The sequence below is a fragment of the Euprymna scolopes genome, chromosome 10 (assembly GCF_053919585.1).
Source record: "Euprymna scolopes isolate OS-2025 chromosome 10, ASM5391958v1, whole genome shotgun sequence".
Classification (NCBI taxonomy): domain Eukaryota; kingdom Metazoa; phylum Mollusca; class Cephalopoda; order Sepiida; family Sepiolidae; genus Euprymna; species Euprymna scolopes.
In genome coordinates this window covers 40,656,616-40,683,178 of record NC_136491.1, presented here as the reverse complement: position 1 = coordinate 40,683,178, position 26,563 = coordinate 40,656,616, and the positions used below count along the sequence as shown (strand labels likewise).

Genomic DNA, 26,563 nt, shown 5'->3' with positions numbered 1-26,563 from the left:
TCCTGCTAGTTATTAATAAGAAAAGATAAAAAAAATCGAATTTCTAACTACTAAACGATGGTTTCAAGAACTTTTATCAATTTTATTATAATAGTTATGTATGGTGGTGTTTGTATGCCATAAAAAAAAACAATGTAGACTTGTCTGTTCCTCTCAATTATTGCCTATAATTGATTTTGAATGAATGCCAAGTCAAATAAAAAGACAGAAAAATAATCAGACATTGTTTTTTTTTTATGTTTTGACGAAAAATAAAATTCAATTTTTTTTTTACTCACATTACCTTAATTTAGTTTTCCTTATAGTATTTTGACGAATCGTATCCAAGAACAATTTTCACTTACCTGAAAAAGTGAATAAAATGAAATAATTAGAGGAGCATAAAAATACGAATTATCCCCCCCCCCCAAAAAAAAATGTGATGAAAAACGTTTAAAATTGTTTTGATTGGAGATTTCCAACCGAGGTCCACATGAACATCCGGGGATCACAGATACTTTAAGGATGTCCACATAAACCCCCAGAGATCACAGATACTTTTTAAGGGGGTCCACATGAACATCCGGGGATCACAGATACTTTCAGGATGTCCACATAAACCCCCAGAGATCACAGATACTTTTTAAGGGGGTCCACATGAACATCCGGGGATCACAGATACTTTAAGGATGTCCACATAAACCCCCAGAGATCACAGATACTTTTTTAAGGGGGTCCGCATGTACCTCCGGGAATCACAGTTACTTTAAAGAGGTCTACAGAAAAATGGCTTCTATTTATTTTATTCTGTTTATTAGGAGAAATACGTACGTTTATTGAAAATTTCCGGCTTTGCATTTGGATTGTTTATTATTATTTTCGTTTTTCGTCTTTTTATATCATGCTGCTATTTGACGTTTCTTGAATGCCTTCCAACGGTTGCTGTCTGTTGCTATTTTGTTTGTGCTGCCTATCAGGATGAAATCATCATCAACTGACCCCCTCCCCTTATTATTAAGTGGCATACCACATGGATTTGGAATATGAACATCAATATAAAACACACTTTGGAGGACCGAAAGCAGGCGACTATTGAATATTTGTAAATGGACTTTTCATTTCAATTACCAATCCTCGGCTATAAATAGATGTTATTTTTAATGTTGGAGAGCTGTGAAAATGACCTTAGTTGTGACAAAAGGGTCTTTGAATGGTATGCCACATTCTTTCTATCCATTTTCACAACTATTTGATATTGTATCAGTCTAGGCTGGTACCGTCACTTTCTTTGGGCGGGGGAGCAATTTATGAAATTTTTTACAGTTTCAGTTTTTATTAACTTCCCGTAGTTGTGATTTTGTTTGAGAAACTGATTTGGCCATTATCATCAGTGATGTTTCCCCAGTTCATTATTGGTTTCGGTCGCTCAAAACTTCATACCATCTGAGTTGACCCAGTCGCTACGAATTTGTAAAAGAATGGTCCCTCCTGGACACATGAAAAAATAATGCGAGATAAAAAGAGGCGCTTCTGCAGAATTGGGGTAAGATTTTGTAGTCGATAAATGGAGTTTTCAAATAAAAAACAATAGTTTCAACTGACTTTCTTTTTTTCAATTCTAATAAGTTACAATCATGCAGTAGAAATAACCTGAATATTACTCAATTATTAACCAAAACAACTTTAATCGTGTTAGCAGGTGAAAATTTCCGCCATCTTGTTTAAATCAAAACGGAAAATTACCTCCCTTTTCAACTCTCTTGTATCTTTCGATCGTTTTTCTCACACTCTATTTTTTATTTTCTTTAATAAATAATTTTCTACCTCATCGATTTTCGTAATTTTTTAATATAATCATCTTAAAAATACGAAGAATACGTAAATACCATTGTTTTAATGTGAAATTCAGTTTTTGTTCCAATAGTGTAGAAGCCCCAAAGAACGATATATATATGACGCTCAATGTCGTGTGAAAATAAATTCGTGTGATTTCGTGTGATTATGTCAGTTAAAATAAATATCCAATGAGTGATGATAGGATTAGTTTAAAGAAAATACAGTGTAGATGAATCGTAAAATGAATACATAAAATCAACATATGGGTAGACGAACAGCAAATGGATATACGTATTAATGAATTCGTTCCGAAAACAGAAATCATCTAAAAAAAAAAAAAAAAAAAAAAACACACAAAAACCCCCCCAGAAAAATGTAAAAATAATATATATTATAAATTGTTTAAAGGACGGACAATGTTGAGGATGAAGACCGGCACAGGAAGCTTAGAGAAGTGAGGTCTCCTGAGGCGGTCAAATCAGTCGATGACCTCAGTTTGACAGAAGAAGAACACTGAATGACATTGCAAGGATTTTGAGGTTATCTGTTGGGGCAGAACACAAAATTATCCATGATGACCTTGGTTCCTCGAAGGTCAACCGCCGATGGATGCCAAGGATGCTAACTGCAACACAAGGCCTCATACAGCAGCTCAAACGGTGCAAACCATTAACGAGATGGCCTGAGAACTACTCCCCTAATCCTCCTTACAGCTTATACTTTGCACTCTCAGGACTTTCATCTGTTTTGTCCTTTGAGGGTGTTCCTAAGACGTACAAAATTTGATGAAGTCAGAAGTGCTGTAAATGACTGGTCGAGACATCAGTCTAAAGATTTTGAAGGAATACGAAAGCTTGTACACAGGTGGGAAAAGTGTGTGGCATTGTTGCGAGATTATGTTGAAAAATAATAAACTTCTATCTGTATTAGAAAACAGAGATACAAGCCTTCAATCACGCTGACCCAGTTGCAGTGAAAGCAGTTGATGGGACTCTGCTCAAGGTTGTCGAAAGCACTGAAAAATATTTTGGCGGGAGAAAAGCACTGGCATGGAGTGCATGTCACAAGTTGAGGAAGATGTGGTCATCAACTCTCTCAAAAAAGTTGAAAGTAAAACTCTTTGTTGTCACAGTAGAAACAGTCTTTCTCTATGGTGCTGAGGCATGGATTCTTACAAATGCGCTGAAGAATAGACTGGATGGTTGTTACACACAGATGCTCAGGATAGCCCTCAATATATCATGGAGTAGCCACGCAACAAACCAACAGCTTTATGGCGACCTACGAGTATCACTGAAAGTACAGCAGAGAAGGATGAGAGTAGCCAGTCACTGCATGAGACACAAGTAAGCAAGCTAGTTCTCTGGATACCAACAGATGGACACTCAAACCGTGGTAGAAGAATCAGCCACATCGGTAACCTGCTCCAGAACACAGGATTGGAAAGTGTTTGGGACCTGCAAACTGTCATATAAGATCCAGAGAAATGGAGAAGTCGTATAGATTCGGTTGTGAAGTGTCCTAAAAGATGACGGAAATGAGATGATGTATTAGAAGTCCCTATACCAAAACATTTCCCTCATGTACTGAATGACCGTCGTATCTATCCTGGTGTACTCGCCCGAGATGTTATCATATGAATCATCATCAGTTGTAGATTAAAACACTGAAAGTAAACTTAAATGTGCAAAATGTATAAATATTTGCACATGTGTAAAAGACCAGTTTACGTCGACTTAACACTTGACCAGTTCTAATTTCTTTCTATTTTGACCCCTGAGCAACTATTTTAACCAGGCCTTGCGTCGCTCTACGACGTTCCATCTCGGAGGAGATACAGTTTGAAAAAATGTAAACAGACAGGCAGGCATAGTGATATTGTTATTGTATTTCATTGAAATTACGATATGATAAACGTTTTCTATCACTTTTTTTTTTCTAACGTTATAACTTTTGATCAGTGCTGGGCATATTTCAGTGATTTACGTAAGCTGCCCGCACAATATCAATACAAAAACAGTCGTTCACTGTATAAGTATCACAAACACACACACATACAAAAAAAAAAGAGAGAAAACCGATTATTTCATAACAAGAGCAACATAGACAGAATTAATAAAAAATTATACGATGACAACAATTCTGTTAGGTTTTCACTGAAATCTAATTAAGAAGAGGTCCTGGATATGACCTTAAACTATATCCAATGGTGAGGCCCCAGCTTGCGGGCTTTGGGGAGTGTGGAGCCACCCTTTAATTGCCATTGCTCCCAAGTTCACTTTGACCCGGAGTGGTAGTACCTGTTAGGGTCCCAACTACAGGTTAAATAGAAACCGGCTTGAAAAAAATAAATATATTCTATTAAAATATTGTTCTTCAAAATCACTGGATTCAGCATTAAATAACCTGAAAAGGGTTGATATGCCGTAAAACCAAAACAACCAACCTAATTAAGAAGATGGATTTCAACACTACAGAAATGACATAAAAAAGCAAAGAAATACGATAAAGATTTCTACTGGAATTAATGAGAGAACCTAAAAGTAAAGAAATAATTTTAATTAGTAAATAACAAATTTTAATTAGTAAATAACAAATTTTAATTAGTAAATAACAAATATTCTAACAATAAAGAAAATGATTAAAAACTTAATGAGATTAAAACCAAACGGATTTTATTGAATAATTGAAATCAACTTCTATTTCTTAAAATTTTATGCATTCTGCTTTTCAAAAAAAAAAAAAAAAAAATTTCTAAAATTATTTAGTTCTTATCTGCCAACACATTGGATAAAAATGGAGGGCGGTAGGCGACCTATTGTCAGCATTGCTGACGTCACTCGTTTATAGAGTGATTATGCGCTATCAGGGAGATGACAATGGCTAAGCGGTTAACAACCTGAGTGTACCAATTTTGAATCCAGTTCTTTCCACGGAAACACTTTCACTTTGGGATGTTGGCAACTTCACGTGCAGTGGCGTAGCTAGAGGTTGGGGGGGGCGATTGAAAGCAAAAGAGGGGTGACACAATGTATCCCCCAACAAAATTTTCAGTCAGGCTAAGGTGCGAAAATAGTCTGAAAATCGGATTTGTTTATCACTAGTGGGGGTACTCGGTGTTGCTCAGGTGTTGCCCATGTGTTTCGAGGTGTGTGTGGTTTTGGGTAAATCAAAACAAAAGAATAATAAAAAAAATTGTTGCCCGGGTGTTTGTTTCCGGGTTGGGGGGTGGGAGTTTTAAAAGCATGCAATTGGCCAAAAAAGAAAAGGAAAGAAAAAAACAAAAAAAACAAAAAAAGAAAAAGAAAGAAAAGAAAAAAAAAGAAAAAAGGAAAAAGAAAAAGAAAAGAAAAAGGAAAAAAGAATAAAAAAAAGAATAAAAAAGACAAACAGAAAGAAAGATAGCGTCTGAAATGAAAATATGTTTATTTTATGCTAGTATTTAAAATTTATTTTTCTTTTGTTTTGTTATGCAAAATATTCATCCACAAAATATTTTTTGTCTGCAAAAATAGATTTTTTTAACCATATATCTGTTAGGTGTAAGTACACGGGTTTTTTTTTAAATTTGTTGTTGTTAATTAAACATGTGTGTATGCATCGCTGTCATAGTGGCTTTCTTCCAAATCCAATGTCGTCTGCCTCAATTTACATAGCGTTTTTTTAATTGGGCGAATGAAACTTCGAGAAATTCAATGTGCAAAAATAAATAATGAATAAGTAACTAATTGGAAAAGAAGAAGTCACCTCTCCCCGGTAATATGACCTTAAAAAGTACAGTAAACATGACATAAGAAAAAACATAAGAAAAGGAATAAATAGGCGAGTAATCGGTTGAAAAATTGAAGAACGGTTGCGGCTTACACCGATGATCGCCGGTGTCGCGTGATCCAAGCTTTAATGGAAATCACGGTAAATCGGGGGAAGAAAAAAAGCAAAGAAAAGAAGTCCATATACTTGGAAATCGGCTGCATATAAAACTATTTACCTGAATGTTGGCTGGGAATTGTTAATCGATGAGGCTAGGTCGATAAAGGAATGAATGTGACATAAATACAGTTGGATACGCAATTAATAGTTGCAGACGGATAAAGTTAGATGTAAAATCTGGAATCAAATGTTAGTTCGTTTCGTGTTTTTGTGCATTTAATAAACGCGATTGTTTCTGTGTAAACTGTAGAATGCGACGGAGAACGGATTTCTGTAAGAGAACTGAACTGTATTCACCTAAATGTTGGCTGGATAGTGTTAATTGATGAGGCTATGTCGAAAAAGAAAGGACCGTGGCATAAATACAGTTGGGAATCCAATGGTAGTTGGTTTCGTTTGTTTTGTTTATTCATGTAATCAACGCGATTTTCTCTGCGTAAACTGTATTTTTAATGCGGAGGAGAACGGATTTCAGTAAGAGAGCGTTGTGATAGACTGCTATTAAATTAAGCAAGGTAAAATTGAACGTGGGCTAAGAATGTCTGATAAAAAAAACTAAAAAAAGACGGTATCAGTAACCCTTCGGTACGTTACTCCCCTCCCCAATATAAATAAAATAAAAAAATTAAAAAAAGAAATGGAAGAAATGGCATAAGTAAACATTGGACTCGATGTAATCGAAAGTTGCGCTTCAACCGACGGAAAAATGCCAATCCGTTTTTTTAAAGCAACTACGAACTCAAACCGGTGCTTCCTCCTACCTAGTGTCCCCTGTGAACGTCTCCCCGCCGGTGATAAGTGGGCGCAGGAGAAGTATGAATGTAATAGAAGGAAAAGTTATTACGACTTCCATTGATTGTAACCGAAGCAGAAAAAATATAGGGATCAAAGTTTATCGAGTAAGTGTACAGGTGATAAGCCTATAACATACCCAAGGTAATGTGCTGCAGTGCGTGCACATTACATTTGCATGAAATGTCTTGATTTTCAATTCTATTAAGGTATATATATAAGAAGAAGATAAGATTATAGAATAGATGGATGGATGGATAGAAGAAGATAGATAGATAGATAGATAGATAGATACATATCAAAGGCCTTTGATAGGGTATGGCATAATGGTTTACTTCACAAGATCTCCAGCTATACCATAGAAAGATAAAAGATAGATAGAAGAAGAAAGATAAAAGATAGATAGAAGAAGAAGATAGAAGAAGAAAGATAAAAGATAGATAGAAGAAGAAAGATAAAAGATAGAAGAAGAAAGATAAAAGATAGATAGAAGAAGAAAGATAAAAGAAGATAGAAGAAGAAAGATAAAAGATAGATAGAAGAAGAAAGATAAAAGATAGATAGAAGAAAAAAGATAAAAGATAGATAGAAGAAGATAGAAGAAGAAAGATAAAAGATAGATAGAAGAAGAAATATAAAAGATAGATAGAAGAAGAAAGATAAAAGATAGATAGAAGAAGAAAGATAAAAGATAGATAGAAGAAGAAAGATAAAAGATAGATAGAAGAAGAAGATAGAAGAAGAAAGATAAAAGATAGATAGAAGAAGAAGATAGAAGAAGAAAGAAAAAAGATAGATAGAAGAAGAAGATAGAAGAAGAAAGATAAAAGATAGATAGAAGAAGAAGATAGAAGAAGAAAGATAAAAGATAGATAGAAGAAGAAAGATAGAAGAAGAAAGATAAAAGATAGATAGAAGAAGAAAGATAAAAGATAGATAGAAGAAGAAAGATAAAAGATAGATAGAAGAAGAAAGATAAAAGATAGATAGAAGAAGAAGATAGAAGAAGAAAGATAAAAGATAGAAGAAGAAAGATAAAAGATAGATAGAAGAAGAAGATAGAAGAAGAAAGATAAAAGATAGATAGAAGAAGAAAGATAAAAGATAGATAGAAGAAGAAAGATAAAAGATAGATAGAAGAAGAAAGATAAAAGATAGATAGAAGAAGAAAGATAAAAGATAGAAGAAAGATAAAAGATAGATAGAAGAAGAAAGATAAAAGATAGATAGAAGAAGAAGATAGAAGAAGAAAGATAAAAGATAGATAGAAGAAGAAGATAGAAGAAGAAAGATAAAAGATAGAAGAAAGATAAAAGATAGATAGAAGAAGAAAGATAAAAGATAGATAGAAGAAGAAGATAGAAGAAGAAAGATAAAAGATAGATAGAAGAAGAAAGATAAAAGATAGATAGAAGAAGAAAGATAAAAGATAAGTAGAAGAAGAAAGATAAAAGATAGATAGAAGAAGAAGATAGAAGAAGAAAGATAAAAGATAGATAGAAGAAGAAAGATAAAAGATAGATAGAAGAAGAAAGATAAAAGATAGATAGAAGAAGAAGATAGAAGAAGAAAGATAAAAGATAGATAGAAGAAAGATAAAAGATAGATAGAAGAAGATAGAAGAAGAAAGATAAAAGATAGAAGAAGAAAGATAAAAGATAGATAGAAGAAGAAAGATAAAAGATAGATAGAAGAAGAAAGATAAAAGATAGAAGAAGAAAGATAAAAGATAGATAGAAGAAGAAAGATAAAAGATAGATAGAAGAAAGATAAAAGATAGATAGAAGAAGAAGATAGAAGAAGAAAGATAAAAGATAGAAGAAGAAAGATAAAAGATAGATAGAAGAAGAAGATAGAAGAAGAAAGATAAAAGATAGATAGAAGAAGAAAGATAAAAGATAGATAGAAGAAGAAAGATAAAAGATAGATAGAAGAAGAAAGATAAAAGATAGATAGAAGAAGAAAGATAAAAGATAGAAGAAGAAAGATAAAAGATAGATAGAAGAAGAAAGATAAAAGAAGATAGAAGAAGAAAGATAAAAGATAGATAGAAGAAGAAAGATAAAAGATAGATAGAAGAAGAAAGATAAAAGATAGATAGAAGAAGAAAGATAAAAGATAGATAGAAAGAGAAAGATAAAAGATAGATAGAAGCAGATAGAAGAAGAAAGATAAAAGATAGAAGAAGAAAGATAAAAGATAGATAGAAGAAGAAGATAGAAGAAGAAAGATAAAAGATAGATAGAAGAAAGATAAAAGATAGATAGAAGAAGAAGATAGAAGAAGAAAGATAAAAGATAGAAGAAGAAAGATAAAAGATAGATAGAAGAAGAAGAAGAAAGATAAAAGATAGATAGAAGAAGAAGAAGAAAGATAAAAGATAGATAGAAGAAGAAAGATAAAAGATAGATAGAAGAAGAAAGATAAAAGATAGATAGAAGAAGAAAGATAAAAGATAGATAGAAGAAGAAAGATAAAAGATAGATAGAAGAAGAAAGATAGAAGAAGAAAGATAAAAGATAGATAGAAGAAGAAAGATAGAAGAAGAAAGATAGAAGAAGAAAGATAAAAGATAGATAGAAGAAGAAAGATAAAAGATAGATAGAAGAAGAAAGATAGAAGAAGAAAGATAAAAGATAGATAGAAGAAGAAAGATAGAAGAAGAAAGATAAAAGATAGATAGAAGAAGAAAGATAAAAGATAGATAGAAGAAGAAAGATAAAAGATAAATAGAAGAAGAAAGATAAAAGATAGATAGAAGAAGAAAGATAAAAGATAGATAGAAGAAGAAAGATAAAAGATAGATAGAAGAAGAAGATAGAAGAAGAAAGATAAAAGATAGAAGAAGAAAGATAAAAGATAGATAGAAGAAGAAGATAGAAGAAGAAAGATAAAAGATAGAAGAAGAAAGATAAAAGATAGATAGAAGAAGAAAGATAAAAGATAGATAGAAGAAGAAAGATAGAAGAAAGATAAAAGATAGATAGAAGAAGAAAGATAGAAGAAGAAAGATAAAAGATAGATAGAAGAAGAAAGATAAAAGATAGATGGAAGAAGAAAGATAAAAGATAAATAGAAGAAGAAAGATAAAAGATAGATAGAAGAAGAAAGATAAAAGATAGATAGAAGGAGAAAGATAGAAGAAGAAAGATAGAAGAAGAAAGATAGAAGAAGAAAGATAAAAGATAGATAGAAGAAGAAAGATAAAAGATAGATAGAAGAAGAAAGATAAAAGATAGATAGAAGAAGAAGATAGAAGATAGATAAAAGATAGATAGAAGAAGAAAGATAGAAGAAGAAAGATAGAAGAAGATAAAAGATAGATAGAAGAAGAAAGATAAAAGATAGATAGAAGAAGAAAGATAGAAGAAGAAAGATAAAAGATAGATAGAAGAAGAAAGATAGAAGAAGAAAGATAAAAGATAGATAGAAGAAGAAAGATAGAAGAAGAAAGATAAAAGAAAGATAGAAGAAGAAAGATAGAAGAAGAAAGATAGAAGGAGAAAGATAAAAGATAGATAGAAGAAGAAAGATAAAAGATAGATAGAAGAAGAAAGATAAAAGATAGATAGAAGAAGAAAGATAAAAGATAGATAGAAGAAGAAAGATAAAAGATAGATAGAAGAAGAAAGATAAAAGATAGATAGAAGAAGAAAGATAGAAGAAGAAAGATAGAAGAAGAAAGATAAAAGATAGATAGAAGAAGAAAGATAAAAGATAGATAGAAGAAGAAAGATAGAAGAAGAAGATAGAAGAAGAAAGATAAAAGATAGATAGAAGAAGAAAGATAAAAGATAGATAGAAGAAGAAAGATAAAAGATAGATAGAAGAAGAAGATATAAGAAGAAAGATAAAAGATAGATAGAAGAAGAAAGATAGAAGAAGAAAGATAGAAGAAGAAAGATAAAAGATAGATAGAAGAAGAAAGATAAAAGATAGATAGAAGAAGAAAGATAGAAGAAGAAAGATAGAAGAAGAAAGATAAAAGATAGATGGAAGAAGAAAGATAAAAGATAGATAGAAGAAGAAAGATAGAAGAAGAAAGATAGAAGAAGAAAGATAAAAGATAGATAGAAGAAGAAGATAGAAGAAGAAAGATAAAAGATAGAAGAAGAAAGATAAAAGATAGATAGAAGAAGAAAGATAAAAGATAGATAGAAGAAGAAAGATAGAAGAAGAAAGATAGAAGAAGAAAGATAAAAGATAGATAGAAGAAGAAGATAGAAGAAGAAAGATAAAAGATAGATAGAAGAAGAAAGATAAAAGATAGATAGAAGAAGAAGATAGAAGAAGAAAGATAAAAGATAGAAGAAGAAAGATAAAAGATAGATAGAAGAAGAAGATAGAAGAAGAAAGATAAAAGATAGATAGAAGAAGAAAGATAAAAGATAGATAGAAGAATAAAGATAAAAGATAGATAGAAGAAGAAGATAGAAGAAGAAAGATAAAAGATAGATAGAAGAAGAAAGATAGAAGAAGAAAGATAAAAGATAGATAGAAGAAGAAAGATAAAAGATAGATAGAAGAAGAAAGATAAAAGATAGATAGAAGAAGAAAGATAAAAGATAGATAGAAGAAGAAAGATAAAAGATAGATAGAAGAAGAAAGATAAAAGATAAATAGAAGAAGAAAGATAAAAGATAGATAGAAGAAGAAAGATAAAAGATAGATAGAAGAAGAAAGATAAAAGATAGATAGAAGAAGAAGATAGAAGAAGAAAGATAAAAGATAGAAGAAGAAAGATAAAAGATAGATAGAAGAAGAAGATAGAAGAAGAAAGATAAAAGATAGAAGAAGAAAGATAAAAGATAGATAGAAGAAGAAGATAGCAGAAGAAAGATAAAAGATAGATAGAAGAAGAAAGATAGAAGAAGAAAGATAGAAGAAGAAAGATAGAAGAAGAAAGATAGAAGAAGAAAGATAAAAGATAGATAGAAGAAGAAAGATAAAAGATAGATAGAAGGAGAAAGATAGAAGAAGAAAGATAGAAGAAGAAAGATAGAAGAAGAAAGATAAAAGATAGATAGAAGAAGAAAGATAAAAGATAGATAGAAGAAGAAAGATAAAAGATAGATAGAAGAAGAAAGATAAAAGATAGATAGAAGAAGAAGATAGAAGAAGAAAGATAAAAGATAGATAGAAGAAGAAAGATAAAAGATAGATAGAAGAAGAAAGATAGAAGAAGAAAGATAAAAGATAGATAGAAGAAGAAAGATAGAAGAAAGATAGAAGAAGAAAGATGAAAGAAGAAAGATAAAAGATAGATAGAAGAAGAAAGATAGAAGAAGAAAGATAAAAGAAAGATAGAAGAAGAAAGATAGAAGAAGAAAGATAGAAGAAGAAAGATAAAAGATAGATAGAAGAAGAAAGATAAAAGATAGATAGAAGAAGAAAGATAAAAGATAGATAGAAGAAGAAAGATAAAAGATAGATAGAAGAAGAAAGATAAAAGATAGATAGAAGAAGAAAGATAGAAGAAGAAAGATAGAAGAAGAAAGATAAAAGATAGATAGAAGAAGAAGATAGAAGAAGAAAGATAAAAGATAGATAGAAGAAGAAAGATAAAAGATAGACAGAAGAAGAAAGATAGAGGAAGAAGATAGAAGAAGAAAGATAAAAGATAGATAGAAGAAGAAAGATAAAAGATAGATAGAAGAAGAAAGATAAAAGATAGATAGAAGAAGAAGATATAAGAAGAAAGATAAAAGATAGATAGAAGAAGAAAGATAGAAGAAGAAAGATAAAAGATAGATAGAAGAAGAAAGATAAAAGATAGATAGAAGAAGAAAGATAAAAGATAGATAGAAGAAGAAAGATAGAAGAAGAAAGATAGAAGAAGAAAGATAAAAGATAGATAGAAGAAGAAAGATAAAAGATAGATAGAAGAAGAAAGATAGAAGAAGAAAGATAGAAGAAGAAAGATAAAAGATAGATAGAAGAAGAAGATAGAAGAAGAAAGATAAAAGATAGAAGAAGAAAGATAAAAGATAGATAGAAGAAGAAGATAGAAGAAGAAAGATAAAAGATAGATAGAAGAAGAAAGATAGAAGAAGAAGATAGAAGAAGAAAGATAAAAGATAGATAGAAGAAGAAAGATAAAAGATAGATAGAAGAAGAAAGATAAAAGATAGATAGAAGAAGAAAGATAAAAGATAGATAGAAGAAGAAAGATAAAAGATAGATAGAAGAAGAAAGATAAAAGATAGATAGAAGAAGAAAGATAAAAGATAGATAGAAGAAAGATAGAAGAAGAAAGATAAAAGATAGATAGAAGAAGAAAGATAAAAGATAGATAGAAGAAGAAAGATAAAAGATAAATAGAAGAAGAAAGATAAAAGATAGATAGAAGAAGAAAGATAAAAGATAGATAGAAGAAGAAAGATAAAAGATAGATAGAAGAAGAAGATAGAAGAAGAAAGATAAAAGATAGAAGAAGAAAGATAAAAGATAGATAGAAGAAGAAGATAGAAGAAGAAAGATAAAAGATAGAAGAAGAAAGATAAAAGATAGATAGAAGAAGAAGATAGCAGAAGAAAGATAAAAGATAGATAGAAGAAGAAAGATAGAAGAAGAAAGATAGAAGAAGAAAGATAAAAGATAGATAGAAGAAGAAAGATAAAAGATAGATAGAAGGAGAAAGATAGAAGAAGAAAGATAGAAGAAGAAAGATAGAAGAAGAAAGATAAAAGATAGATAGAAGAAGAAAGATAAAAGATAGATAGAAGAAGAAAGATAAAAGATAGATAGAAGAAGAAGATAGAAGAAGAAAGATAAAAGATAGATAGAAGAAGAAAGATAGAAGAAGAAAGATAGAAGAAGAAAGATAAAAGATAGATAGAAGAAGAAAGATAAAAGATAGATAGAAGAAGAAAGATAGAAGAAGAAAGATAAAAGATAGATAGAAGAAGAAAGATAGAAGAAGAAAGATAGAAGAAGAAAGATAAAAGAAGAAAGATAAAAGATAGATAGAAGAAGAAAGATAGAAGAAGAAAGATAAAAGAAAGATAGAAGAAGAAAGATAGAAGAAGAAAGATAAAAGATAGATAGAAGAAGAAAGATAAAAGATAGATAGAAGAAGAAAGATAAAAGATAGATAGAAGAAGAAAGATAAAAGATAGATAGAAGAAGAAAGATAAAAGATAGATAGAAGAAGAAAGATAGAAGAAGAAAGATAGAAGAAGAAAGATAAAAGATAGATAGAAGAAGAAGATAGAAGAAGAAAGATAAAAGATAGATAGAAGAAGAAAGATAAAAGATAGATAGAAGAAGAAAGATAGAAGAAGATAGAAGAAGAAAGATAAAAGATAGATAGAAGAAGAAAGATAAAAGATAGATAGAAGAAGAAAGATAAAAGATAGATAGAAGAAGAAAGATAAAAGATAGATAGAAGAAGAAGATATAAGAAGAAAGATAAAAGATAGATAGAAGAAGAAAGATAGAAGAAGAAAGATAGAAGAAGAAAGATAGAAGAAGAAAGATAAAAGATAGATAGAAGAAGAAAGATAAAAGATAGATAGAAGAAGAAAGATAAAAGATAGATAGAAGAAGAAAGATAAAAGATAGATAGAAGAAGAAAGATAGAAGAAGAAAGATAGAAGAAAGATAAAAGATAGATAGAAGAAGAAAGATAAAAGATAGATAGAAGAAGAAAGATAGAAGAAGAAAGATAGAAGAAGAAAGATAAAAGATAGATAGAAGAAGAAGATAGAAGAAGAAAGATAAAAGATAGAAGAAGAAAGATAAAAGATAGATAGAAGAAGAAGATAGAAGAAGAAAGATAAAAGATAGATAGAAGAAGAAAGATAGAAGAAGAAGATAGAAGAAGAAAGATAAAAGATAGATAGAAGAAGAAAGATAAAAGATAGATAGAAGAAGAAAGATAAAAGATAGATAGAAGAAGAAAGATAAAAGATAGATAGAAGAAGAAAGATAAAAGATAGATAGAAGAAGAAAGATAAAAGATAGATAGAAGAAGAAGATAGAAGAAGAAAGATAAAAGATAGAAGAAGAAAGATAAAAGATAGATAGAAGAAGAAGATAGAAGAAGAAAGATAAAAGATAGATAGAAGAAGAAAGATAAAAGATAGATAGAAGAAGAAGATAGAAGAAGAAAGATAAAAGATAGATAGAAGAAGAAAGATAAAAGATAGATAGAAGAAGAAAGATAAAAGATAGAAGAAGAAGATAGATAGAAGATAGTGAAGATAGATAGATAGGAGAAGAAGATAGAAGAAGAGAAGATAGATATAATAAGAATTGAATAGAAGAAAGAAGAAGAATTGAAGAAAAGATAGAAGATAGAGAAGAGAAGATATATTATGTAAAGTGTTTCGTCTTTTTTAAAAGATTAGACACTCTTACATTTAAAAAAAAAAGAGTATTTTTGCCGGTGTTTATTGAAAACTCTAAACTCTGTATTTTTGTAGTTTTAATAGTACATCATTTGAAATCATTTGATGACACTCATTTTATTTTATTTTATCTGTGAAAAATAATTGGAAAAAAATTAAGTGGTTATATATATATATATATATATATATAAACCGTCCGGGTGACAGCAAAAGAAGGGTGACACAATGTCAGTGGGGTGACATTTAAGCAGACCGCCCCGGGTGACGTTTACAAAATTGGTGGAGGAGTTTGGTAGAGTCTACAAAGGTCAACTCTTAACTTTTACCTCTTGGCATCTTAAATTTTCGCCCAAAAACTGATTAAAAAGCTTGCTGCATGTCTGAATAACCTTTATGTAAAATTTCAAATGTTTAGACCCAAAATTATGTGAATAGTTTGCTAGAGACCGCAAAGGTCAAATCTTTTTAACTTTGACTCCTTGGCAGCCAAATTTTCGGCCAAAACCCATTAAAACTCTTGCTCCATGTCTGAAGACACTTTGTGTAAAATTTCAAACGTTAAGAACAAAAATTGGCTGAGTAATTTAGTAGAGACGACAGAGGTCAAAATTATTTTTAACTTTGACTCCAATTTTGACCCCTTAACATTTATTGTTTTGGGCTCAAATCAAATTAAAAAGTTTGATCTATGTGCAAGTAACCTACATCTAAAATTTCAAGTGTTTAGTACCAAGATTGAAATACCAAAGTCCTCCGCCAAAGGTCAAATATTTTGTAATTTACGATTGATCAACGTGACTGAACATAGCGAGATTCGGAACTAGGATACAGTATCACTGAACTAACTCACACTTGTGCTGACATGTATCGTGTTTTATGTAAATGTCTATTATTTGTTTGTTTTTGTTTTCGATATTTTTGAATGACTTCCGTTATTTATACGAAATTGTATTTTTGCCTAAAACCTGGACGCCAGTGTCTGAAACCTGATATGATATATGCATGTATGTGTGTGCATATTTGACCTTCTCTAAAATATTCCCCTCATTCCACCTTCGTAAGTTGATCATTCTGATCATGTACGTCACCGGTTGCGATGAGATATTAAGTCACTTGACGTTTATTACATCGAATTTTTCATTTCCCTTCTTTTAATGAGAAGGATTTGAACACCATACTTTATGGCCTTTTTATTCAAAGCGTTATCAGAATATTACATCTGAGAGAGAGAGAGAGAGAGAGAGAGAGAGAGAGAGATGCTTCTCCAAGAAAGTGCTTGGAAATGTTGGAAATGCAAACATGCAGTTCTTCTTGGTTAATATTTCTCCATTACAGATGGCAAACACCGTTTTCAACATTTTTGTTCCCTGATTTATCGTTATTTTCATAGTAAGTGCTCATCTGAGCTCCAATCCATGGTCCCCACCTAACCAAACTTTCACGAAAAACACTCGTCTAACTGAAACCACTGTCAATAGTTTCCCCCATTCTTTATCTGTGCCTAAACCTAAACGGAGATTCCATGAACAAAGCTTTTTTCTTAGATCTGCACGCCTATGGAACTCTTCCGTTTGCCTGCTTTCCAACTCACTACAACATGGTCGTCTTCAAGTCCAATGTAAACAAGTTCTTAACGAGCCATCCTGCTTAAGTAATCCAATTTACCAGATTTCCACTACTAACGATTACTACGATATTGTTCTATTGACACTCATTAACTCTTATCCTCGTGTGGCCTCCGGGCCTTCATAAATGGTGACTCCTTTATAATTATAAAAAATATATATATACAGAATAAATAGAACAAAAGGAAACAGATACAAGCATGTAGAATCAAATAAAAAAATAAAGTAGATAAAAAAAGCAAGATAAATAGAAAAGTAAAGAGGTGGGATGGAGGGGAGAGTTGCATATATCTTTGAAACACGTGAGGACATGTGGTTGGCAGAAGGATATCGGTTTTTCTTTCTGAGGCATTAAAGAATGATGTTGCATTGAAACGTGCACACAGTTTGTCTGAAAGACAGGATAATCTCCTAAACTAATGAATAAATTGTTATGAATATATATTCTAGGCAACACGTAGGGGGAAGATTGCAGATATTATATTATATTATATTATATATATTGTAAATTTTAGCATTTAGCCATAAAATTTTATTTTATTTTTTTAAATAAAATTACTTGATAAATTTACGTGATTTTTGGTGTATGATATTTTCTTTCTGTCACTAGTAAGTAAACCATGAAGATTTTCATTGGGATAGGCGTAATGGACGTGCACTAAAATAAGATAATTCTCAAAATAAAGGAAGACTACCACCAGCAAGACTTATTAAGAACTAACCTGGGTGCCTGGCGTTGCCCGGGTGTTTGGAAATGTGTGCTGAGCAAAAACAAAAAAAAAGTGATAGTAGATAGGCAGGCTCGAACCCGTACCATGAAGGAGGAAAAGAATGTAAAAAAAAGTGACGTCTTTGCCGTTGCGCTCATCACCAAACTGGAAGTGCCGAAGGTTTAAATTAAGGCTAGTCAATCGAAAAGAGGGGATGACTTTCGAAAATATCGGCGAAAAGAGCGACCCATCCCTGTAGAAAAGTGCCCAGTTGAGGGTGAAGGAATTAATGTTTTTAGCCAATGTTTCAATATTTGTCGTCTGAGGAGTCGTGCTTAAAAAGGATACTGATTTTGTGAAAATCCGTTACGACTGTCGAAAGTTTTAGGTAGACATACAAAGATACATCCATACATTTAAACAGACAGGTGAGATTTATATTGTAGATTATTCCTAAATAGTTCAATAAAAGTTCAAATGAACAAATTGATGCCATGCTGCATACAGAGCCATCTGTTGGCAACTCAGCAAATTAGTTTGGTGACAGCCGGATTATCAAGTTTCATCACGTGATTTTATCTGGATTAATTAGTTATCCATCAGTCCGTTTTACAAAGTCGGTTTTATACCTGTATTATTTGTAATTTCGTTATTTTTCTTATTGTCGTTTACAGATGTGCTTATAAGGCTCAAAAACAAAGATATGTACCATCTAATATAATAATCTTTTCTTATCACATCCGTAATACTGCAAATATGCCTGTTGTAAATTAAAGGGAGCTAATTGTAGTAGAATACAGTGTTCCTTGTAAACAAGCAGATAAACAACTCACTGGTTTATAAGTATAAAAAAATAAAACAATGCAAACTTACAACACATTATGTAGAGATTAGTTGTACTGTGTGTGTGTGTGTGTGTGTGTGTGTGTGTGTGTGTGTGTGTGTGTGTGTGTGTGTGTGATACCATCGTGGGGAAACATCTCTCAAAACGCTAACATTCATATCTCAAGTTTCAGTGTATCAATCAATACCCAATTGAGATAATTTGTCTGTCGAAACCATCACCTCTCATTTGATTAAATCAGCTCAACTCGGGTCGGCTTCAAGCCACCAAACGTTGCCAACTGTTTCAAACTGTAAACTGGTTATAAACTAATTCTGACTCCTAAATATATTGACCTTAGAATCAGAAATCGTATGTCCGGTCTTTTGTCTTAGTCACCTTTTTTCTTTTCTTTGTTTTTTTTTACAAAGTGATCACCACTTATCAAGGCCCGGAAGCCACTCAGGGATAAGGGTTATTGTAAGTACATTACATTAGTGTGGAGATTTGATGAAGTGTTTACTTAAGGGGGCGGTTCATTAGGAATTTGTTTACGTTGGACTTGAATACATCCAAGTTGTAGTCCGGTGGGAAGCAGGCAGACGGAACAGAGTTCCACAGGCGTGCAGTTCTAAGAAAGAAGCTTTGTTCATGGAATCCGCGTTTTGATTTAGGCACAGATATAGAGTAGGGGAAAATTTTCACAGTGGATTCAGCTAGACGGGTGTTTTTCGTGAAAGATTGGCAGAGATTGGAGTTCAGACGAGCACCTGCCATGGAAATAACGCCGGATTTATAGAAACTGACTACTTCCCTATCAGCCACTACTTGTCTTTTTACTCATTTCATCTATATCTCTATTATATAAAAGGAACGTTGTCGCTGTATTTGTCTAATTTCGTTTCCTATGAACTCCTAAATGGCTGGGCCGATTTTTTTTAATTTCACACAAATGTATTTTTATGTGCCTGGTAATGTTTGTACGCAGATTTTTTGTATTGGAATATCTTGGATAATAATCAAAATATCCGATAAAAGAAGGAATGGGCGATTTTAACTAAAGTTTACACTTTACACAGCCTATTTTCACCAATGCATTTGATAAGTTTTATTACTACACAAGTGTAAAGGCTCGGCATGTAAAATCAAAAGTAGGTTCTTTGATATGACAGGGGCCCGTTCGAAATGAATGTTTCTGTTTAGAGCATAATTGAACCATGATACTTGACTTTGCATTTTGCAATCTAATTCAAGTCAGCTATAATATAAATTTCACCTGTTTGTTTAAATGTATGTATGTTTGTATGTCTACCTAAAACTCTCGACAGAGGCGACAGATTATCATAAAATCAGTATCGTTTTTAAGCTCGACCTTTCGGACGACAAATATCGAAAAATTGGCTGAAAACATTAATTCCTTAACCCTCTACTGGGCACTTTTCTACAGGAGGGGTCGCGTTTTTCGCCGATTTTTTTCCAAAATCATCCCCTCTTTTCGATTTTCTAGCCTTGATTTAAACCTTCGGCACTTCCAGTTTTGCGATGGATGAAACAGCAAAGACGTCACTTTTTTTTCACGTTCTTTTCCTCCTTCGCGGTACAGGTTCGAGCCTGCTTGCCTAATATCACTTGTTTTCTCAACACACGTTGCCAAACACCCGGACAACGCCTGGCACCAAGACTAGTTATATATATATATATTAATAATTTTATATTATAAACAGTATGTTCTCTACAGTGGAATGTAGACTACAATGTATTGTGAACTAAGTCACTGCAGTGAGGCATTTGAGGCTTCCTCCCACTGTAACGTGATGGGTCTCCAACTAGAGTAGGCTATTAATATTTATCATTTCATTATAAAATGAACGATTTCACCGATTTTGATGACAATAAAATATGAGAGGGTGAAACATTTGTTGATCCTCATTAAATTCCGGACAACGTCGGGTCTCCCTGATAGTTTCTTATAGTTTTGTTCTGCTAATGAATCATTTCCTTCTATTGTTGGAGGTTTTGGTTCTTGGACGCCTACAGTATCATATTGTTTGTTAGCTATTCTAAATTTACCATCTAAATACAAAGCCCCCCCCCCTTTAACTGCACTCTCTATTCTTTGACGGAATAACATGTTAACAGAATAGCAGAATGGTTTCTTCGTTTTATACATTCTGTGGAGCTTTTTTTTTTAATTAATTATTATTGTTCTTCTAAAAGACAGGAGATTATTCCGTAAATGAAAAGTTGCCCAACGAAGCACAACAGCTAAAGACATAAATAAACAGCATAAATCTATTTATTTATCTTTCTAGTAATGATATATTTTGAATAGATAAAACTTATTCTCAGCCAGAACGTATACAATCTTTATCAGACTCCTTTGAAACTATTTTATTAGCTTTGATTTTATCTTAAGCTGAACAAAAAACGCATAGAAAAATCAAGATCAGAATCCTTTTGTTTTTAAAAAGTTTGTTTTCTTTTTTGCAAACAGATAAGAAACTCCTCTTATATTTTACTTGAAAAACAAAGCTGCAAAAAAAAAAAATTCTGCCTTGAGATATACTTTTCTTTTTTCCTTGATGGTCACAATGCTCTTTAATACTTATATATTCACGGTTGTTTACATAATATACTAACTACCATTAATAACTAACGAAACTATCCATAATTGCTAACGTTAAAAACTAGCTAAATTACTCATCATTAGTAGATAAACAAACCATAATAACTAGTTTATAAGTTTATGATCGGTTACATAATATACTAGCTAAACTAACCACAAGTAAAGTACCCATAATAACTAACCAAATTGCACATACATAACCAGCTAAACTACCCATAACAACTAACTACAATACTCTAACCCATAATTTGGATGATGAATAGTACTATGAAAAGATTGAGAAGGTTTGATTAATTCAGAGGATGACTTGACAGATATTTGTTGACATTTGAAAATAATTATGTTGTAGTCTGTAAGAAAACAATCTCACAATAACGTTTTCCACATTTTTTAAAACTTTTATTTACCCCTAAACAAGTCAAATTACCACTGAAGCATTAGGACTAGATTAATATGAACAACTTGTCTGTGTGGGTGGGAGACTGCAAAATGTTTGTTCACATTACATTTAATTTTCTGCGTGTTTGGTATGATCGAGAAAACAGTAGGACGAGAATTCCAAAGACAAGTGGTCTGAGAAAACAAGCCATTAAATTAGAAAATCATCCGTCATCCAAAAACCTCTACAATAAAGAGGTGGAATTTTGCTGATAGTTGGGTAAGTCGAATGTATTTTTGTTGAAGCAATACAAGTGCAATAAGTTCATTGGAGCACATTCTGTGAAAGTAATTGTAAAACAAGAATGCATCACTGCAATGATGTGACAGGGGTTGGAGCTTGTAGACCTATTAGGAATTATTCCTAAATTGCTCTGTAAATGTTCATGCAAGCTGAATTAAATGTTTTCTTGCTTTCATCAATAAATATATTCTTATTTTAAGTTTTATTTATATATTACATACACTTTATTTGTTGTTTTATACGAAGAATCAAACCATCCTACAGAGTATCATTTTTTGTAGTCAGATTTCTTGCATTCAGAACCAATTTCTCTTTAAATCGATAACATTTCTTCATGTTGATATGATTGAGAAAACAGTCGAATGAGATTTCATTGAAGGAATACGAGTGCAGTAAATTCAGTGAGGCCATTCTGTGGAAATACTTGTAAAATAAGCACAGGAATGAAACACTGTGGTGATGCAGCAGGGGTTGAGACTTGGTAGACAATGTTGAACTTATGAAGAGTTATTCCTAAAATCGCTCTATAAAAGTTTATGCAAGCTGGATTAGATATTTTCTTGCTTTCATCAAAAAGTATATCTTTATTTTAAGTTTTATTCGAGTTTTATTTGTTTGTTTTTTTATACTACAAAATCCAACATCCTACAGAGAATCGAATGTATTTTTTTTCTTTTGCCTTTTTTTTCCTAGCACTTTCGCTTTGAATCATTAATCCTTTGAAACACTGCTAACATTATGTTCATCTTCACTATCAGCCATGGGAAACAATTTAACACCAGAGACAACCAAGTCTTCGCTATTGATATATTATCTGATAAAGACCTGACTTAATAAATCAAGATAAACACTTTGATGGATGGACAAGGCCAACTGTATCAGTGAATAAACGCAGAGAAGCAGATAAAAAAAGAGACAAGATTAAGAGGTGTAAACATAGCCGGCACAAAACAAATTGTTTTCACTGGCCGTAAATTACTATAAGTTATGTATCAACAGAAACTGACGTTTTAATCTTGAACCGTTATCAACTAGAAGGTCAACTGAACAAGTATTACATCTTTACTATAAACAAAGAACTTGTGATGACTCTAGAATTTCGAAAAAACACGAGTGAGTTGAATGTATTTTTAAATATTAATTAGAAAACATTAATAAAAGATCTGTGGTGTTTGTACTTTTATTTATTTATTTATCTATTACTCACGTTCACCCCAAACAAGCCCCAAATATCGCCACTAGGACGTAAGGGGCTGCTTTTTGGGACCATGAAAGATTAACAAGATGTTGATTTACCTAATTATTGGAATTTATTTTTTAGATGAGTAATTTGTATATTTTTATTTATTTATTCGCAGACTAGTATATCTATCTACAAAAAGATGAGAATAAATAAATAAAAATATGCTGGTTTACATCACATTTCAATTTCTGCATATTAGTATAGTCAGAGAAGCAGGTAAGGATTTCTGGAGTCTAGCTGTTCGAAGAAAAAAACTATTAGAGTAGAAAGCTTTCTGGCATTCAGGGACCTGAATAAAAGAAAAAGACTCAATATTTATATCTCCCTTCTACAACAGGAAAAGCAAGGGCCGGAAAGTTGCATTCGAAGAGTCAGCGCCATAGATAAACTGCATTCTGGTCTACAAAAAAAAAAAAATCCTGGACAGCCGTGTCAGCATTCCCTGGTGGGAGCACTTCAGGCGATTAGCAATGAGCTCACCCTTTCTCAGAGGGAGAAGCTAAAGCCTGGGAGGGCAGACCTCCTAGAACTACACAGGATCAAAGGTATACCTCAATTTACAGGGAAAAAAGTCATCTTAAGTATAACCTAGACTGTTGGCTTTGATGCCAACGAAAAAATCATCGACTTTGAAAGCACTCATTGAAACTCGTTTTTAATATGATATTTCAATAATATTATCTTTTTTCTTGGTTTTGTTTCAACTATTTTCTGTGAGATAAAATGTATAATATTGGTGCTGAGCAACAGAATCACACTCCTTCATGTTGAGGTCCCTGAATGCCAGAAAGCTTTCAACTATAATAGTTTCTTCCCTCGAACAACTAGACTTTGGAAATCCCTTCCTGCTATCTACTTCCTTGACTGTACTGATATGCAGAAATTTAAATGTAAACCAACATCTTGTTAATCTTTCCTAGGCATAATCCCAAATAGTATCTCCTTACGTCCAAGTGGCGATATGCTTTGTTACGGGTGAACATGAGTATAAAAATAAAAATAAATAAATAAATAAAAATTAAACAAGTACAAACACCACAGATTTTTTTATTCATGTTTCTAATTAGTATTTCAAAATACATTCAACTCACTCGTGTTTTTTTCGAAATTCTAGAGTCATCACAAGTTCTTTTTTTTTATAGTAAAAATGTCGTACTTGTTCAGTTGACCTTCAAAGTTGATAATGTTTCAAGATTAAAACGTCAGTTGCTGTTGATACATAGCTTATAGTAATTTATGGCCAGTGAAAACATTTTCCAGGCCAATGAGAGTTGTCTCGTTTTAGCAAAATTCAATGAAAAGTCTTCTCCACAGTCATCTGTAGATTTCTAACCAAGGTTCTAATATTGTTGTTCATACAACAAAATCGTTTCTGAATCAGGTTGGCACGTTCCATTTCAAAAATACACTCCTGCATCAACCAACATATAGTAGTATTGATGACGGACATGAGAGTTTGTGAAGTATATGAGTATAAAAATGCAAAAAGTTGGTTTTAAAATTTTTCTTCTTTTTTTAAAATTTTATCATCTTGTTCTAGCTGAGGATGGGGCATCCTGCTTGTTGCCAGACATTCACCTGCTATTTCATACATTCCAACCGAGATATCTTTTTAAGATTCTAACCATCCGTTGAAGTGCAACTGTTTGAAACTTTCTTGCACTTGGTTCACCGGGTATATTTTCCAGGTAGTTTTTGAAATTATTTTTCATGAGTCCGGTTGCAATTACTGAAACGATGGAGATCTTCCTAAGATTCCAATTTCTTTTCACGTCATGCATAAAACTTCGGTATTTCGTAATCTTTTCCTTCTCAGCTCTATTTAACCCAGCATCATTGGAGACCATGACTTCTACTAAGGTTGCTTCTTTCTCCTTGCCCCATAGCACTATGTCAGGTTTTATAACTCCGTTTTCTAGGTACGTACCTGTAGGAATTGTATAGTCATAGTGTATGACTAATTTTTAATTGTTCTTTCTGGTATATGTTTCTAGGACTTGCTGCTACATTCGATGTTCAACTTTTTACAGATCGTCTAGGGAATCAGAGTTTTTATGTGCAGCAAATTGGCCCTACATTAACTATTAAGTAATTCAGGCAAAGGTCGAAAGAGGAAGACTCTGGTAGTTGCAATAAGAATGTTAAGGGTCTAAAACGCATATAATTCAATAATGACTCAGAAAGTTTCTCAGTGTAGCATTCTGGGTGATTCTTCACTAAATAGTTGGGTGGTATGATGATCATGTGCGTTTCCTACTAGTTGCTCTATTGTTCTACAATCTTGTTGTATTAAAAAATTTGCAAGACTTTGTATTGACGCAGCTAGAAGAAAATAGCTGGTTGTCATTTCTTTTGATTTTCTTTTCTAAAAAACAAAACAAAAAAAAATGGTCATCCAAGGGACATTCCAAAAATAATGCCTCCTATTTTTTTTTATTATGCCCTAATAGATCAGAAAGGATTGCAAATTGCATTGTTATAGTGATTGAACTTATGCATTCATGGCCTAAATGTTTCATTTCTTTGTTGCAGATATTTATAGTGTGAAACACTATGAAAGCAGCCCTTGTGTACATGCGTCAGAAGCAGAAATGCGTCATTGAATTTCTGGCAAAAGTGCATTGAGAATACTGGTGACTATGTAGAAAAATAAACGGTGGAGGGGCATCCAGTGACTTACATATACTTTAGTTCTGAGATTGAGTTATGCTCAAAATACCTAAAATAATTTACTCCATAGATGAGAGTCAAAAGCTTAGATCTGTGTCCAGCAAGACAGAATGTCATGATTTAAATCTGGGATAAAATCTCGGTGATATGTAAACTTTTACAAGATTAAAGGTGAATCATGCATACTAAAATTGGGTAATGTCACTAAATAAGGTTTGCGGGTGATATGAGAAAAATAAAGCGTTTAAAAAGAGTCATTTCAAGTAAAAATTAATTAATTTTACCCATCGAAACTCTAGAAATGCACGATTAAAATGTGTAAACATTGAAGGAGTAAAAACATCAACGTGGCTGCCACTTGCAATTTCGTAGACCAAATAGCAGCCTTGACCTTGTGAACAAAAACCAAGATCAATTTAATTGTCTTTTAAAAGTTTATTAAGCTAACAAATTTAAACGTATAGGATAATAAATTTTAAAGCTTGTATTTTAGTAAAGTTAAAGGTTTCAGATTTAAAAAAAAAATATTTACTGATAATCTACTGGTTGCTGGAGTGGTTAAGTAGTTTTTAGTTTTATTTTTACATAACACATTTTTCTAAGGTGAAAAATATGTCGCAGCTGAGATTCAACATGGAGGGTTTGATCATGCCATTACTTAATGTAAACACAGTGATAGATAAGTGATGATAAAGTATACATTTTTTCAAGACAGACATGTCATTGTGATTTTTGTATGTAACCATTTATCATAGCTTGCATGTTTTCAGCCCATTGAACACAGCACAACAAAAGAGGCCAATCCATGAATTACAAGGGTCGTTTCAAAAGTAAAGCCTCCTATATTTTAACTAAAAAAGTTGAAGAGCTATGAAGACGGGAGTTATACCATCAAAACGAACGACCTTTTTTACTCCAGAATTTCTTTTTCTACATAAGGTTTCAAACGAGGGGAGTTAGGGACCCAAGCGATAAAATTGCTGGGTTTTTACGTTTTAAGCCTGCAATTAAATATGCTGGTATGTTGGGGGGTGGGGGGGGGAGTTCAGACAAAATTCGTCACCATATTTCCTCCTCCTCTCAATTTTCTTTCTCGACTTCTAGCACGCATGTGTCTGTCTCACCTCTGCCAATAGGCTTTCTATTAAAAAAAAAAAAAAAACTGACTGCATTTCATTTGCATATGTGTATGGTGTGATCTCGTGCGATTCAACGAGACCACACCTTATAAAGCCACAGACGCCATCTTAAATCTCTCTCTTTCAGATCCCATCTGAAGGCAAGTCGTACAGCCAC

The 26,563-nt window shown here is 31.9% G+C and overlaps 1 protein-coding gene across 1 annotated transcript in view; it reads right to left on the bottom strand.

Moving 5' to 3' along the window:
• Positions 1-277: 277 nt before the first annotated feature.
• LOC145285933 (uncharacterized) overlaps positions 278-26,563 on the bottom strand; it is a 547,541-nt gene continuing 521,255 nt past the window's right edge. Inside the window, exon 2 of the mRNA XM_080134435.1 lies at positions 278-344. Coding sequence (XP_079990561.1) covers positions 300-344 — 45 coding nt within the window. The 3' untranslated portion in view covers positions 278-299. The remainder of the gene's footprint in view (positions 345-26,563) is intronic.